General features: G+C 55.9%; 1 protein-coding gene across 1 annotated transcript; it reads right to left on the bottom strand.

Annotated features, from left to right (window-relative positions):
* Nucleotides 1–12: 12 nt before the first annotated feature.
* Nucleotides 13–13,393, bottom strand: kcnh6a (potassium voltage-gated channel, subfamily H (eag-related), member 6a). The gene is made up of 16 exons (XM_076017027.1): nucleotides 13,017–13,393; nucleotides 10,924–11,154; nucleotides 9,709–9,858; nucleotides 9,520–9,623; nucleotides 8,416–8,683; nucleotides 7,646–7,851; nucleotides 4,478–4,918; nucleotides 3,918–4,335; nucleotides 3,482–3,681; nucleotides 3,128–3,380; nucleotides 2,643–2,836; nucleotides 2,378–2,477; nucleotides 2,022–2,294; nucleotides 1,715–1,937; nucleotides 1,174–1,327; nucleotides 13–1,082 (listed from the first exon to the last, which is right to left on the bottom strand). Exons 1-16 carry the CDS (start codon nucleotides 13,090–13,092, stop codon nucleotides 723–725), a joined length of 3,651 nt encoding a protein of 1,216 aa, XP_075873142.1. The 5' UTR covers nucleotides 13,093–13,393; the 3' UTR covers nucleotides 13–722.
* Nucleotides 13,394–15,250: the final 1,857 nt, after the last annotated feature.

Here is a 15,250-nt window from a genome sequence, read left to right on the forward strand (position 1 = left end):
TAAACCAGGAACCAGTGGGAGAGCAGAGCAGAAGCTTTATTAGAGGAGGAGGAGGACAGACACTGGCAGTCAGGTGACACTCGTCAGGGTGATGAATGTGATAACAGAACAGTGATAAATAACACATAAAAAAACACACACAAAAAACACGGGAACACAAGAGGAAACTTTCAAAATAAAGGGAGAAGATGAAAATTAAAAAGCACAGTGGCCAAACTGGTGTGACTGCAGTGTGTTTTAATCTAGGGATAAAAGATAAATAACAGGATGTTGTGCTGAGAGGAACTTTACACCGATAGATGAAACGCTGAGAAAAAAGCCCGTCCCAGTCACCATGGTCTCACCAGGAACCGGCTGGAAGACCAGAACCCCTCCAGAGGAGCAGGAACCACACGGGGAGCTGCCGCGGGGATTCCCTCCAGCGGTCATGTGACACACATGGTCCAATCCTGCAGCGCCGGCCGTCCTCGAAAACCACAGCCAGAACCAGAACCAGAGGATCACCTCACACCAACCGCTCCGAACCGGTCCGGGCTGAACTGAAACAGGGAAACGTTTTGTGTTTCACCGTCGGACTGGAGCCTCCAGGGGGCGCTGGAGAGCCGTCGCAGAGGCACTTTGAAGAGGTGATGAGAGGTGGCAGTGTGGAGGATGGGTGTGGTCCCAGGTGGAGTCGGACCTCCCAGGACCTCCCAGGACCTCCCAGGACCTCCCAGGACCTCCTAGCTGCCAGGCAGCACCGGGTCGGACGCGTGCCTGTGGAGGTCCTGAGGCTCCGTCGGCGTCTCCAGGTGTTCGGGGAGGGAGGGGAAGCGCTGGCCGCCACAGAGCAGCCCCGGGGCGGCCAGGGGTCCCCGGGGTCCTGGCGGTCCCAGGGTTGCCAAGGGCCCAGAGGGTCCTGGGGGTACCGGGAGTCCCAGGGACGCTGGCCGTGCCGGAGGTCCCGGGGGTGCCGTGGATCCTGGGGGTCCCGGGGGTCCCAGGGCTCCCTGGTGGTCCTCTGGCTGCGAGGAAAGGGACACGGCGTCGTCCCCGATGGAGGCCGAGTCCCGGGCCTCCAGCTTCAAGTCAGAGTCTGGACTCTGGGAAACCAGGACGGGAGGGGAGGGTTTTTCAGACACAGGGTCGACCAATCACAGACCACCCATCAACCACCGAGAGCGAGGGCCTCACCTGGAGGGGCTTCACCGCGGCGGCGTAGAGGGAGGCGGGGCTTGGTGGCAGAGGGGCGGGGGACACGGCGCTGTAGGCCGGCGGCACCGGCGCCATCTGCCTCTGGAGCAGCTGCAGGATCACGTTGATGTCGGCCGTCATCCGGGTCTCCAGCCTGGGGGGGGGGCCGACAGCCAATCAGAACCGGCTACAGACACGTGAGCCACTGCACTTCCCAACACGGCCACTAGGTCTCACCAACAGCACAGGTCTTATCTCCTGATATCCATGTTTCTATTTATATAAGCCATATACTTATACATATATCATATATTATATATATACACACACATATACATAGTTACATTGATTGAGTGATTGATTGATTGATTGATTGATTGATTGATTGATTGACTGACTGACTGACTGACTGACTGACTGAACCACAGCACAGCCAGCTGGACCTGAACCAGGTGTGTTAACCACTACAGGTTAACACACCTGGTTGTCATTGCTGCTTCTGGACCACAAACCAGAACTCCTTATTCTGGTTCAGACTGACCGGTTCAACTGGGACTGCAGCAGCTCCAGTCTGGACTCCAGCTCGCTGGGCCGCTCCTTGGCACGGGGGTGGGGCTGGGGGTGGGGGTAGGGTTGGCACGTGGCTCGCACACAGCCGGCCTGCCGCCGGGGGTCGGAGGTCACCTGCCTCTGGCTCTCTGAGAAGTGTCCGGCTTGTGGGTCGGGCCAGTAGTTGTAGAGCCCCGACACGCTGAGGGAGGCGGCTGAGGCGCACAAGCGAAGGAGAATCTGTGTTTGAGCTCAGTGGCGGCCCCCGCAGGTACAATCTGCTCATCGGCGGCGGATACCTGGGTACGGCGGCCCTCCCAGGTCGGCAGGGGGTCCCCTCGTGGCCGAGGGGCCGCTGTGACGCAGCAGGCCGCACATCCTCGGAGGGAACTCCCTGGCGTCGCCCCCTGCTGGATAAAGCTCCGCCCTGCTGCGGGCCATCGGCTTCACGTCCTCGTCGCTGGACTGCGAGCACAGGCTGCCGCTGCTGCAGAGCTCGTCCCAGCGGGACTCGCCGGCCCCGCAGTGGCCAGCCGGGTCCGGATACTCCGAGTCCTCGTGGTCGGTGCCGTCTGTTCCAAAAATTGCAAAACGCGCTTCAGCCGCCGAGCACCTGCGAGCAGGACGGGGACGCGGTTGTCCCGCCGACACTCACCAGGCCGGTTGCGGCGATGCAGGGAGCCTCGGTGGCGCCTGGCTCTCTGGTAGCCACACTCGGAGTCCCTGCCGGGGCTCTTCTGGTCCACCCGATCTGCCTGGGACACATCAGCCTCAGTGACTCTCAGACACACAGCGCCATGGACTTTTCTTAAAGAGTGTGAAGTCATGTCAATTGCAGGGGACGGCCAACAGGAAGTCAGAAGACTCTGAGTCCTGATGTCTGCGGTGCCTGAACAACATCGCCCACTGGTGGCACTCACATCTCTCAGGTTGAGGGTGATCTCGAGGTTGTTCCAGAACACGTCAGCAAAGTCGGGATACATGTCCAGCACCTCCAGCAGGTCGTCTCTCAGGATCTTGTGGAGGTCACAGTAGGTCAGTGCCCTGACGTCAGCGCTGGACTTGCCCGGACGTCCGTAAAGACCCACGTCCTCACCGAAGATGTCGTTCTTTCCTGCAGACCAGCAGCAGCAAGACAGACAAACAAACAAACAAACAAACAAACAAACAAGCAAGCAAGCAAGCAAGCAGAGAGTGTGAAGGTACAGACGTCAGAGCAGACAAAGAAATGACCTGAGCAGCCTGATGGGGCCGATGCTGCTATTGATGATCAATGAAACTGTGAAATGGAAGTGGAGCCGTGCCCAAACACCGCTGGCAACACTCACCATGCGTGTGTGTGTGTGTGTGTGTGTGTGTGTGTGTGTGTGTGTGTGTGTGTGTGTGTGACGCCAGGGCAGCTCACCCAGGATGGCCACCACCACGTCATCCCTCAGAATCTCAATGGAGCCCCTGGAGATGAAGTAGACGGCGGAGAGGACGTCCCCGCTGTGCACCAGAGTGTCGCCCGGCGGGGCGTGCGTGGTCCTGAAGCGCATGGCCAGCGCTCGGAGGCAGCCCTTGTTGGCGCCCCGGAATGCCTTGCAGTTCTGCAGCAGGCTGCGGTTCAGGTGGAGGCAAATGTCGGCCTGCAGACACTCAGGGAAGCCCTTCAGGACCTGCAGGGCAACAGCGGGTGGGGGAGAGGAGGAGGACGTGGGACCTCCTGCAAACCTACACCAAACCTTGCCAAGGGCAAGGCTACATGCGTCCCACTCACGGCGTTCATGTCGATGCCGTTGGTGTAGGACCAGGCGTGCTGGAAGTACTCCTCCAGTCGCTGGCGCAGACCTCCGGGGATCTGGTGGAAGCGGATGAACTCTTTGACCCGCAGCATCTGGGTGTGGTAGCGGGCGGTGCCGGAGTAGAGCCTCTGGATGATGGCCGACACGTTGCCAAAGATGCTGGCGTACATCAGAGCTGAGGAGGCAGACAGAGAGTGTCAGGGTCCAGGGTTGAAGGTCCAGGGATGAAGGTTGGAGGTTCAAGGATCAGGGTTGAAGGTTCAGGTTTGAAGACTTAGGGATGAGGGTTGAGGGTTCAATGCTGAGGGTTCAGGTTTCAAGGATCAGGGTTGAGGTTTTACGGTTCATGGATGAGGTTTCAAGGTTGGGGGTTGAAGGTTGGGGGTGTTCAGAGTGAAGTTAAGTACGTACAGCCGATGAGCATGACGCAGATGGAGAAGATCTTCTCCGGGTTGGTGTTCGGCGAGACATTTCCGAAGCCCACACTGGTCAGGCTGCTGAAGGTGAAGTAGAGCGCCGTCACGTACTTGTCCTTGACGGACGGACCCGATTCCAGGTCGCTGTCGTTGTACTGCTTCCCGATCTGCTCAGCCAGGTTGTCCAGCCAGCCGATCTTCATGGCCCCCATGCGGGCCAGGTTGGTGCGCTCCATGTTGCCGATGGCGTACCAGATGCACGCCAGCCAGTGGGCGATGAGGGCGAAGGTGCACATGAGGAGGAGGAGCACGGCGGCGCCGTACTCCGAGTAGCGGTCCAACTTCCTGGCCACCCGGACCAGCCGGAGCAGCCGGGCAGTCTTCAGCAGGCCAATCAGGGTGGTGGTCTGAGGCTGGAGGAGGAGGAGACACGTCAGCGTGGGAGTGACCGCCCAGGGTCAAGGGTCAAGGTGGACGTTTCTGAGGAACTACGGGGCTACAGAGCCCATCGTTAGGGCTGTGTCTCGGGCGTGCGTGTGTGTGTGTGATACTGACGTCCACCGTCTCGCCCTCCTCGGACTCGGAGCGGTAGATGAGCAGGTCGAAGGGGATGGCGGCCACGATGTCGATGAGGAACCAGCCCTTGAAGTAGTGCTGGGCGATGCGCCGCGGCTGGCTCACCACCTCGTCGTTGCGGTTGACGTAGGTGGTCCTGAAGTTGATGAGGATGTCCACGATGAACATGATGTCCACCACCAGGTCCACCACGTTGAGCGGGTTGCAGGTGTAGCCGCAGGTCCTTCGCCGCTTCTCCTCCAACTCGGTGAGCAGGAAGGCGGCCGAGTAGGGCGTGAAGACGGCGGTGTAGAGGACCAGCAGCAGGATCAGCCAGTCCCACACGGCCTTGAAGGGGCTGTAGTGCAGGATGGTCCAGCGGTGGATGCGAGGAGCCTGCAGCTTGTACTCAGGCAGCACGTCGGCACCGAGGGACAGCACCTGGGGGGGGGAGGGGGGGGAGGAGGTGAAAATCTAACAACCATCCTGGACAGCAAAGACATGCAGACAAAGAAAAGGAAAAAAAAAGTCAAATCTGCTCCCGCCATTCAAGAGAGAAAACCTGCACGTTTGCAACTGTACTTGGTCAAAACTGTACAAATATCTCTGTCATTTTGCAAAAGACCTGAGTGGAAACGCAGCCTGCAACACAGAACCTCTCTGCTGCCTCCTGATGGGGAGGAGCGGAACTTCAGGAGTGCTTTGCTCGACGAGAGACGCAAGCTTGATCTGAATGGATGAGTTCTAGAGGGGGAGGCGGGGCATCGTGACTGACGGCAGAGCGGTTTCCCGGCGGGGGAGGGGTGGGTGGGTGGGTGTGTCGGGGGGGAATCTTCATCATGAGCTCGGTACGATTACATCGGTGAAGCAGCTGCACGTGGGAGCAGGTCTGCTGGCCAGAGCAGCAGCAGCAGCAGCTCCAGCGGGTGGCGCCCTCCCATGGTCTACCAGCAGGTCTCAGCTTCCATCAGCACCGTGTGACTCCTCCCCACTCCCCTCAGTGAAGTCACGGAGTCGGAACCTCAGGTTGTTTCCGTGTGGACGACCAGCTGCTGCTGCTGCTGCTGCTGCTGCTGCTGCTGCGACGGTGTGCAGGCGAGCGTGTGGTCAGACACTCATTTGAATGCCACTTTGCATGATCACGGCACGGCTGCCTGGACGGCACTGAGCCGAGCCGAGCCGAGCCGAGCCGGGACTGAGGAACACGGGAACCTTCTGCCCTCCAGCGTTTCCCAGCCAAGAGGAAACAGGCCCCAGAAATAGTCAGAGGGCCCTTCGGACCGAACCACTCACGCAGGACAGAGTTCACGTCCAGCTTGGCCTTATTTGGTAAACAAGACAAGCAGAAACGGGGGGTGGGGGGGGGGCCTGGCGGTGGGTTGGCAAAGACAAACATCTTCAGACGGACCGGATGGAAACGCTGTGACGTAGCAACCGGCGAGTCTCCACCGTTGCTGCACTAACGAGAAGAGTATTGATGGCGCTGGCTGGGTTTCATAACAGTGAGCAGCCTGCACGCAAACACCTCGTCACCACCACCAGCAACTACCAACCACCACCAGCAACTACCAACCACCACCTCCTCCTCCATCAGAAGAAGAAGAAGAAGAAGAAGGAGAAGAAGAAGAAGGTTAGAATGAGGAGCTTCCTGTCACCTCTGCCCTGAAGGTCACCTGTGCAGGTGGAGCAGCAGGTGGAGGGCACAGGAGCAACAACACAACCGGAGGAGGCAGGAGGTGGCGGAGCAACAGTGTGAGGGGGAGCAGGAGAGGAACCAAGAGGAGAACCAGTTGAAGAAAGAGCAGAAGAGATGAAGGAGAAGCGTTAGCGGAACCGGGAGGAGAACCAGGAGGAGAACCCTGAGCAGCAGCAGCAGGACAGCCAGGAGGAGAACCAGGAGGAGGAGCAGGAGGAGACGGCGAGCTACTCACAGGCCGCAGGTTGTGCTTGAAGCTCATGCTGAAGCCACCAGACGAGCAGCAGGAGACGACGGAGAGACAAGCAGAGAGACAGACAGAGAGGGAGCGAGGATGCTGTCTTCCTGCCTGGCTGAAGCCCCGCCCACACTGCCCGAGGACCTCCCTGAAACAAATCCAGTGGCCCGCCTACTGGCCACACGCTGATGAGCATCGGCACGCCCTCTGCTGGTCCACCAGGAGATGGCAGCCGGCGGTGAAGCGTCATCAGCAGTGGGACTAAGGTTCCAGGTTCCATGCAGACTGGAAACAGCAGCTGTCAACTTTCTGCAGTCATTTATTTTGAAGGGTTTCAACTTTTTGGAGGCAACTTTGACTTTTATTGACGCAACCAAAGTTCATCCATCAGCACCTTTTGATTCAAATAGTCACAGAAGACAAAGAAACCTCCATCCCTCCCTTCATCCTTCATCCTTCCATCCAGTTCAAAGCAGTGAGCAAGCAGCCAGGGGGCGCCGCCAGGTCACACACACACACACACACACACACACACACACACACACACACACACACACACACACACAGGGCGGAGTGAGCGTGCCAGGTTCGAGCCCGGAGCCCGGCGGGCGCATCATGTGACGCAGACCGATCAATAGCGGCAGAGATCAATAGCTTCGCCCAATCGAAACCCAATTAGGAGCCAAAATCTCATTGTGTAACAGAGCAAGAGCTGAGGTTAGCTAACAGCTAGTGGCTAACAGTTAGCGGGGATCAGCTGACCACCCGCAGCGTCCTGGGGGTCATTGGACCATCATCACCATCACCATCATCATCATCATCATCATCATCGTCATCACCTGCAGTCACTGGCAGACTGCAGGGGGCGCTACAGTGGGGCCAGGACAAGGGGATGATGATGATCCAGGAGGACCTGAAGATCTGAGGAGACCTGGAGCTGCTGTGATGGACAGCGTGAGGGGGCGGGACTAACCTCTAGTTCCATTAGCAGCAGAGGTCAAGGTCAGCGGCAGCGTCAGAGCCGCTCGATAGTCAGTCTCTCTCTCTCTCTCTCTCTCTCTCTCTCTCTCTCCCTCTCTCTCTCTCTCTCTCTCTCTCTCTCTCGTCCAGTTGTCACTGTAAGAACTCGTAACTAACGTGTGTGTTTTTAACTCCTACAGGCACCGCTGGGAACTGCAACAGGAAGCGGAGTAGTTGACTCCTCCCCCTCCTCTCCCTCCTGCCCCCTCCTCACCTGCGTGACCTGCGTGACCTTCTCGGTGACGTGCTGCGTGCGCTCCTTCACGCGGCTGGCCGCGATGATCTCGATGTCGCCGGCCGACGGCGGCAGGGCCCGCGGGTCGGCGCCGAAGGACAGCGTGACCTGCGGGACGCGGCCCGCGGCCCGCAGCCTCATCAGGTCCGAGTCCGAGGTGGAGTTCAGGGCGCTGGGCTTCAGGTCTGCGGCAGGCAGGGGGCGCCACCGGGATGCACAGAGGAAGAGTGAGGCAGAGAGGTTTCAAACTGAGAGAGCTTCAGCGTTCAAGACAGACTGATGCAAAAATATCACACGATAATTTAGACATTTTAAGGTTTAAAAAAAAATATATATTTTTTTAGTTGATTTAGTGATATTTAGAATAAAATAGAATAGAAGAGAAGACCTTTATTGATCCTACAGTGGGGAAATGTTCATAATGACAGCAACTGTACAGTGCAACACATTCTATAGATTAATTAATATTATTTACATATATATTAAAAGAAATAAAAAATAAAAAATGAAATATTTGTAGGGTATAAAAGGAGAAAAACAAGATATGGATGGACAGCTGGATTGAAAGCCGTCGACTGAATTCTAACGATGATGAAAACCAAATTGTATTTTTTTTTATGCTTTCACACCAAATGAGCACTGAGGCTTCACAGCAGGTCAATGGTTGCAGGTTCGATTCCCACACCAGTGCATTGTCTGTGAACTGTGCATTCAGTGTGAGTGTGGCTCATCCCCCCCCTGCCACTCACTGCTGCTGGGGCGGGGCTCTCCGTACGGCCCCGCCCACTCTCCCCTCACACCGTCGACTCCGTCCAATGAGGAGGCTCGGCGCAGGCCGCTGTCCCAGGGGGACGAGCTGCGGCGGGCGGGGTCCGGCGGTGTGGGAGGGGCCTCTGTGGCGGTGGTGGGCGGGGCCTCGGGGTCCTGCTCTATCAGGGCCTCGGTCTCAGACTGCGCGCAGCTCTCATTGGACGGGATGCGGAACTCCTTGAGAGAGACGTCCTCACCGCCGCCGGACTGGTGGAGAAACACAGGGTCACTCTGACTCCGCCCCCTGACATCAGCACTGCAGTAGACTGAAGACCTTCCTCTTCCATTAAGCTTCCAGTTAGACCAGGTGGTGGGCAAACCGTTTGACTGGTGGGCCTTCAATGGTTCAGCAGACCATGGAGTGTTTCACAGTTTGCCTGTCTGGCCTAGAACCACCACCAGAACCACCCCTGGACCATCTAGAACCACCACAAGAACCACCAACTGTTTGACTGGTGGGGTCACAGTGGGTTCTACAGTGTACCAGAGGGGGGTAGCGGAGCAGCAGCAGATGGATGGAGTGTTCGGGTGGAGGAAACATGTTGCTGTGATGTCAATGGAAGATGAAGCGAAGCAAAGTTGCAACCAAATCAGTGTCTGTGAAGCCCCACCAGGGTGTTTAGCTCTTAGAACCACCCAGAACCACCCAGAACCACCCCTGGACCATCCAGAACCACCAGGGTGTTTAGCTCTTAGAACCACCCAGAACCACCAAGAACCACCCCTGGACCATCCAGAACCACCAGGGTGTTTAGCTCTTAGAACCACCCAGAACCACCCCTGGACCATCCAGAACCACCAGGGTGTTTAGCTCTTAGAACCACCCAGAACCACCTAGAACCACCCAGAACCACCCTGGACCATCTAGCATCACCTAGAACCACCGAGAACCACCCCTGGACCATCCACAGCCACCAGGGCGTTTAGCTCTTAGAACCTCCTATTGATTGATTGATTGATTGATTGATTGATCTCCATGGGAGGTGCGCAGAGCCCCACCTGGGATGACTCGGGACCTGTTGCTGAAAAAGGTGACAGCTGACCTGCAGGTGGTCCACCACCACGCCCTCAAATGGCTCCTTGTCCAGCGATGGTGTCCTGATGGAGCGAAGTACCGGCAGCCTCATCTTCAGCCGCTGGTTCTGACCTGAACACACAGAGTTTCCATTGATCCACGGAGGCCTTCTGAGCAGGAAGCTGTGAGTCATGTGACGCAGTCATGTGACACGCACAGTAGATCCAGCCCTGGGCCACCCGCTGCCGGAGTCCTGATCTCCTGTGGGAGCGCTCCCGCAGCTCCTGGAAGTCCAGGATGAACATGATGACCGCGCCCTCCTCGTTCTTCACCGGCACCACGTCCACCAGGGATGGCCTGCACGCGCCTGGGGGAGGTCAGGGGTCAGGGGTCAGAGGTCGGGGGAAGACACGACAGAGGTCAGAGGTTAGAGGAGGGACAAAGGAGAGGTCAGGGGTCAGAGAAGACATTAGAGTTAGATGAGAGGACACAGGTCCGAGGAGACATCAGCGGTCAGGAGAGATGTCCGAGGTCAAAGGTCAGAGGAGAGAGCTGCGATCAGCAGAGATGTCCGGCTGCGTCTGTGGCTTCACTCCACAATCACTCGGAGCTAGAAATAGATCCAGACCTCCACGGCAGACGATGCAAACGCACACGTGATGGTGTATACAGAGGGGCACACACACACACACACACACACACACACACACACACACACTGCAGGTGTCTGCTCTCAGTCTGCTGACAGCCCAGCCTGGTCGTGCTGGTGATAATATTTATATTTCCATCAAAACAGCAAGAGGCTGCAGGAAACACAGCCACGCTACACAAGTGTCCCCAAAACTACGAGAGAGAGAGAGAGAGAGAGGGAGAGAGAGAGAGAGGGAGACAGAGAGAAAGGGAGAGAGAGAGAGAGAGAGAGAGAGAGAGGGAGAGAGAGAGAGAGAGAGAGGGAGAGAGAGAGTTCAATAATGAACCAAATCAGTGTCTTTGAAGCCCCACCAGGGTGTTTAGCTCTTAGAACCACCCAGAACCACTTAGAACCACCCAGAACCACCAGGGCGTTGAGCTCTTAGAACCACCCAGAACCACCCAGAACCACCCAGAACCACCAGGGCGCTGAGCTCTTTATTGAAATGACTGAAAACGCTGCAAACATGGAGGAGATGCAGTGAGCGCTGAGGTTTTTCTTCTTGTAGTTGGTAGTTGGTAGTTTGCCCCTGCCGGTGCCATGAGGTGGCTCAGCCAATCACTCCATCCATCTGCCGCTGCTCCGGCTCCTCCCTCTGACAAATGTTAGAACACTGTGGCCCCCCCCAGTCAGAACGTTTGCCCACCGCTGGTCTACTCCGCTGACTCAGATGTGCCCCCTGCTGGTCGGCGGCGGAGGACGGCCCTCCCAGTGTGGGCGTGTCAGGGGGCGGGGCCTCACCTTCCTTGCCATAGTAGAGCACCTCCACCTTGCGCTCCTCGGAGCCCAGCAGGGCCTGGGCCAACTGGGCCAGCGAGCTCTTCATGGTGCCGGGGCCCACCAGGAAGGGGCAGGTGCAGGGCTGCTGCATGATCTCGGCCCGGGCGAAGCCGAACATCTGGCAGAAGCCCTCGTTGCAGTAGATGATGCCGCAGTTCTGCATCTGGGCGTTGGCGATCAGGAACTTGCGATCTGGAGACGGAGGAGAAGGTTGTGGTGAGAAGGTTCAGCTGGGCAAACACTGGGACTGCTGACTCACACTGACTCACTCACTGGAACTGACTCATACTGACTCACACTGACTCACACTGGCTCACACTGACTCACTCACTGGAACTGACTCAGACCAACTGACTCAGACTGGCTCACACTGACTCAGACCAACTGACTCAGACTGGCTCACAATGACTCAGGTAAACTGACTCATTCTGACTAAAACTGACTCAGACTTGCTGACTCTGACTGTCTCAAACTGACCCTGATCAACTGAAACTGACTCATACTGACTCACACTGGCTCACACTGACTCACACTGGCTCACTCACTGGAACTGACTCAGACCAACTGACTCAGACTGGCTCAGACTATTTTCAAACTGACTGACTGAGTCAGACAAACTGATTCAATCTGACTGACTGACGGGCTCAGAACGACTGATTCTGACTGACTGACTGACTGACTCGGACTGATTTGAACAGGCTGAAACAGGCTCCTCCTCTCCCCAGGTGTCCTTCATTGGCTTTTATTGATGTTGCTGACAGTCATGTGATGATATTTGTTTTCCCAGCTGCTGAACCTCCACTGCAGAGGTTTCATCAGTGTGTGTGTGTGTGTGAGCAGCTGCAGAGGTTTAATCAGCCGAGTGATGAGCAAGATACACACACACACACACACACGCACACACGTTCTTGGTTACATGTGACACAAACCTCTTGTTATGGGTCAAACAGCCTCACATGTCGGCCTCCAACACTGACGTGTGTGTGTGTTGTGTGTGTATGAGAGTGAGTGAGTGAGTGGGGGGGGCATCGATCGCCCCGCACTCACACTCTCTCTCTCTCTCTCTCTCTCTCTCTCTCTCTTTATCTAAAGCACATTATCCACATTTCACAGTGGAAGCACTGCTTGTCACACGGTTGCTAAGCAGCACAGAAACTCACCTGGGCGTGCGCGCGCGCACACACACACACACACACACACACACACACACACACACACACACACACACACACACACACACACACACACACACACACACACACGGTCTGTTTACCGCTGATGGAGGCGACGCAGCAGGGAGCCAATCAGACGAGTAGTGTGCTGCCAGCGCTGCTGCTGTTTAAAGAGCCACCATGAACCCTCTGCTGCCACCCAGTGGCCGAAGAGTTCAACCCTAAAAACAAAACACTTCTGTCTGCCCTTTTGCTCCGCTGATATTCATCACTGGTGTTTCCATCAGCTGTGACATCACAGCAGCCACAAGTCAACAGAGTGGAAGCTCCTGAGGGCCGAGGTCAGCTCACCCTCCAGGCGGCTGTGGCAACAAACCAGAACCAGCTGCTGGTCACACTGGACCGGTGGAACCAACAACACTGGGCCTTTTTCTCAATGAGCCCAGTGGAACCAGTGGAACCAGTGGAACCGACCCGTCACAGCAGGACACAAAAAACTAAACTAAAAATGAAATACACTGAACTTCAAGAACCAGTGCAGCAACACAGCAACACAACAACACAATAGTCCCGAGGTCCGAGTCACACCTGGATCCGTGGTAGACTCAGACCAACTGACTCAGACTGGCTCGAAGTGATTCAGACTGATTGAAACTGACTCAGACTGATTCTGACCGACTGACTCAGACTGATTGAAACTGACTCAGACTGATTCTGACCGACTGACTCAGACTGATTGAAACTGACTCAGACTGATTCTGACTGACTCTCAGTGATTCAGACCGACAGACTCAGACTGATTCTGACCGGCTCGAAGTGATTCAGACTGACTGATTCAGACCCGTGGTGGTTGTTGTGTTGCGGCGGTGGCGACAAACTTACTTTGCTCGTCGAATTTCCGGATGATGGTGTCCAGGTAGGTGTTCTGGAGAGCCACGTGACCGCGTCTCACCGGCATCGCGGACGCGTGGAAGCGGCGCTGCTCCGCTCGGCCAGGAGGAGCAGGAGGAGCAGGAGGAGCAGATGGAGGAGGTGCAGGAGGAGCAGCGGGGCGTCAAAGTGCGGCGGACAACATCAGTCCGCGCCGAAGAGCAGGAACAGGTGTGTGAGGATGAGGAGGAGGAGCAGCAGGTGTGTGAGGAGGAGCAGAGGGAGCTTCTCCTTCTTCTTCTTCTTCTTCTTCTTCTCCTTCTTCTCCTCCTATTCGGCAGACTCGTCGGTTCCGAACGGAGCTCCCTCCTGGCTGCCTGCCTGCTCGCTCTCCTCCGTCCACTGCTCTCCACAGGAAACTGCGTCAAGGCAGCCGGAGCCAAGCCGGAAGTGACTTCCGTATAGAAAATAAAAGGCCCGGAAGTGGTCGTCGTTCTCGACCGTGCGCTCGCTCAGAACCACGGTTTCATCCCGGAGTTGTTTCCCCTTGGAAACTGACAGTCAGTGACAAAACTGAAGCAAAGTTTGGAAGTCAGTGTTTTATTGTGATGATTGTGAGTTGGTGCTGCCAGATGACGGCCCGAGGCTGACAGAGTGCACAGCCCCGCCAAAGAAGTTGCAAGTTGAGCTTCAATGGACTTCCATGGATAGATAGATAGATAGATAGATAGATAGATAGATAGATAGATAGAGAGATAGAGAGATAGATGAACTTTATTGATCCCAAATATAAATATAAAAATAAACTACGCAGCTACATAAACACTCAAATCAATCTGTGGACAACACACGGAGCAGCATATGATTGTTTTTGTTGTTGTTGTTGTTGTTTTTACTGCAGGGTCAATGCTGCATTTGTCTGACTCCCCTTTTGATTGACAGTTGGCTGGAAACACAGCGCAGCGGCTTGGACTGCAGTGAGTGCAGTGGATTCACTGAGAGGAGAACGCGTTACCACCATGCAGAGCAGTCAGGCAAGACTGGCCACTCCTCCAATTATAACCAAAGCACAATCACTTCATCCTGGACCCCCAGGTTGTGGAGCTGCTGTCAGAGCAGAGGAACCTCTGAGGAACCTGGCTGATGATCAGCCTGGGCTTCCTGCAGCCAGGATCCTCAGATGCTCCGATCAGAACGGGCACGGCGAGCCGCTCAGGACCCAGGATGAAGTCTCAAGTCTTGGGGTTTTGATGAAGTTTGAAGTTCTCTCCAGGGTCAGAGGACCAGACGAGCAGGGGCAGGTGCTTATCTGCGTGTCCGCCAACACTCGGCCTATTTTTGGCCTCAATTATCTGCCCACGTGTTGCCGTCACTCTGGTCACGAAGAGACAGGAAGTGAAGCATACGGGACTGCGAAGGAGCAGAACAAAAAGGAGGCGACGACTCCAACAAACACATCTTCTTTATTAATGCTTAAATGTGGAGCTAATGCTAATGTTTTAGTCACACCCCCCACCACGTCCTGACAGAAGAAACGTTTCACGGTGGAAAAACTCAAGTCTTCAATACACAGAAACTAGTGTTGTAGTCCTGGAGGCTGGTCTTGGTCTCCAGACCACCTTTTAAGGGTCTGGGTCTGGTCTCAGACTCGGAGGCATTTTGCTGGGTCTGGTCTGGTCTGGTCTGGGTCTGGGACTGGATGGACCGGGGCTTTTTCTTCTGTTTTGTTGTTATTTTTCGTTGATATATAAAGTCTTGGTCTGGTCTGGATCTCGATGCGCTCCAGTCTGGATAGTGTCTGGGTCTGGGTTGGTGCCGTCTGGAGATTCACCGGGCCAGTACACAACAGTCCTCTTAGCGAACAAACTAACTTGCAAAACCAAGCTGGCCAAAGCTGCCAGGTTCTACCACACAAGGCATTGCTTGCCTGCTAACCAACCACTAGCCCCAAGCCTGCTAACGTGAGCTAGCTTCCTCTCAGGCTACACTGACGTAGCGCCCGACTACTCCACCTTCTCCTCCTACTCCTCCTTCCCCTCCTGCCTTTTTCCACATGAAAATCCTCCCTTTTATGGAACAACAAGGTTGACTTTCTCTCTGCAGGCTCCGCCCTCTGCTGGAGGTCAGAGGTCACGTCAGCCACCTTCTCCACTTGTAGAAGTGCAGCAGCCTCTTGTTCCCGTCACCCCTCACAGATAAGAACTGCTGACGGGAAGTCTTATCATCAGCGCGAGGACGGAGCAGGA

This window comes from Nelusetta ayraudi, unplaced genomic scaffold (genome assembly GCF_046127955.1).
Source record: "Nelusetta ayraudi isolate G7.1 ecotype Tasmania unplaced genomic scaffold, CSIRO-AGI_Nayr_v1 ptg000256l, whole genome shotgun sequence".
In the NCBI taxonomy this organism is placed as follows: Eukaryota; Metazoa; Chordata; class Actinopteri; order Tetraodontiformes; family Monacanthidae; genus Nelusetta; species Nelusetta ayraudi.

Excerpts from the sequence above, each read along its gene's own strand:
- kcnh6a (XM_076017027.1), bottom strand. The coding sequence starts at position 13,092 with ATGCCGGTGAGACGCGGTCACGTGGCTCTCCAGAACACCTACCTGGAC. Across the intron at positions 11,155-13,016 it reads CCGGAAATTCGACGAGCAAA|ATCGCAAGTTCCTGATCGCC; the intron begins GTAAGTTTGTCG and ends CTCCGTCTCCAG. Across the intron at positions 3,682-3,917 it reads CTGCGTCATGCTCATCGGCT|CTCTGATGTACGCCAGCATC; the intron begins GTACGTACTTAA and ends CTGCCTCCTCAG.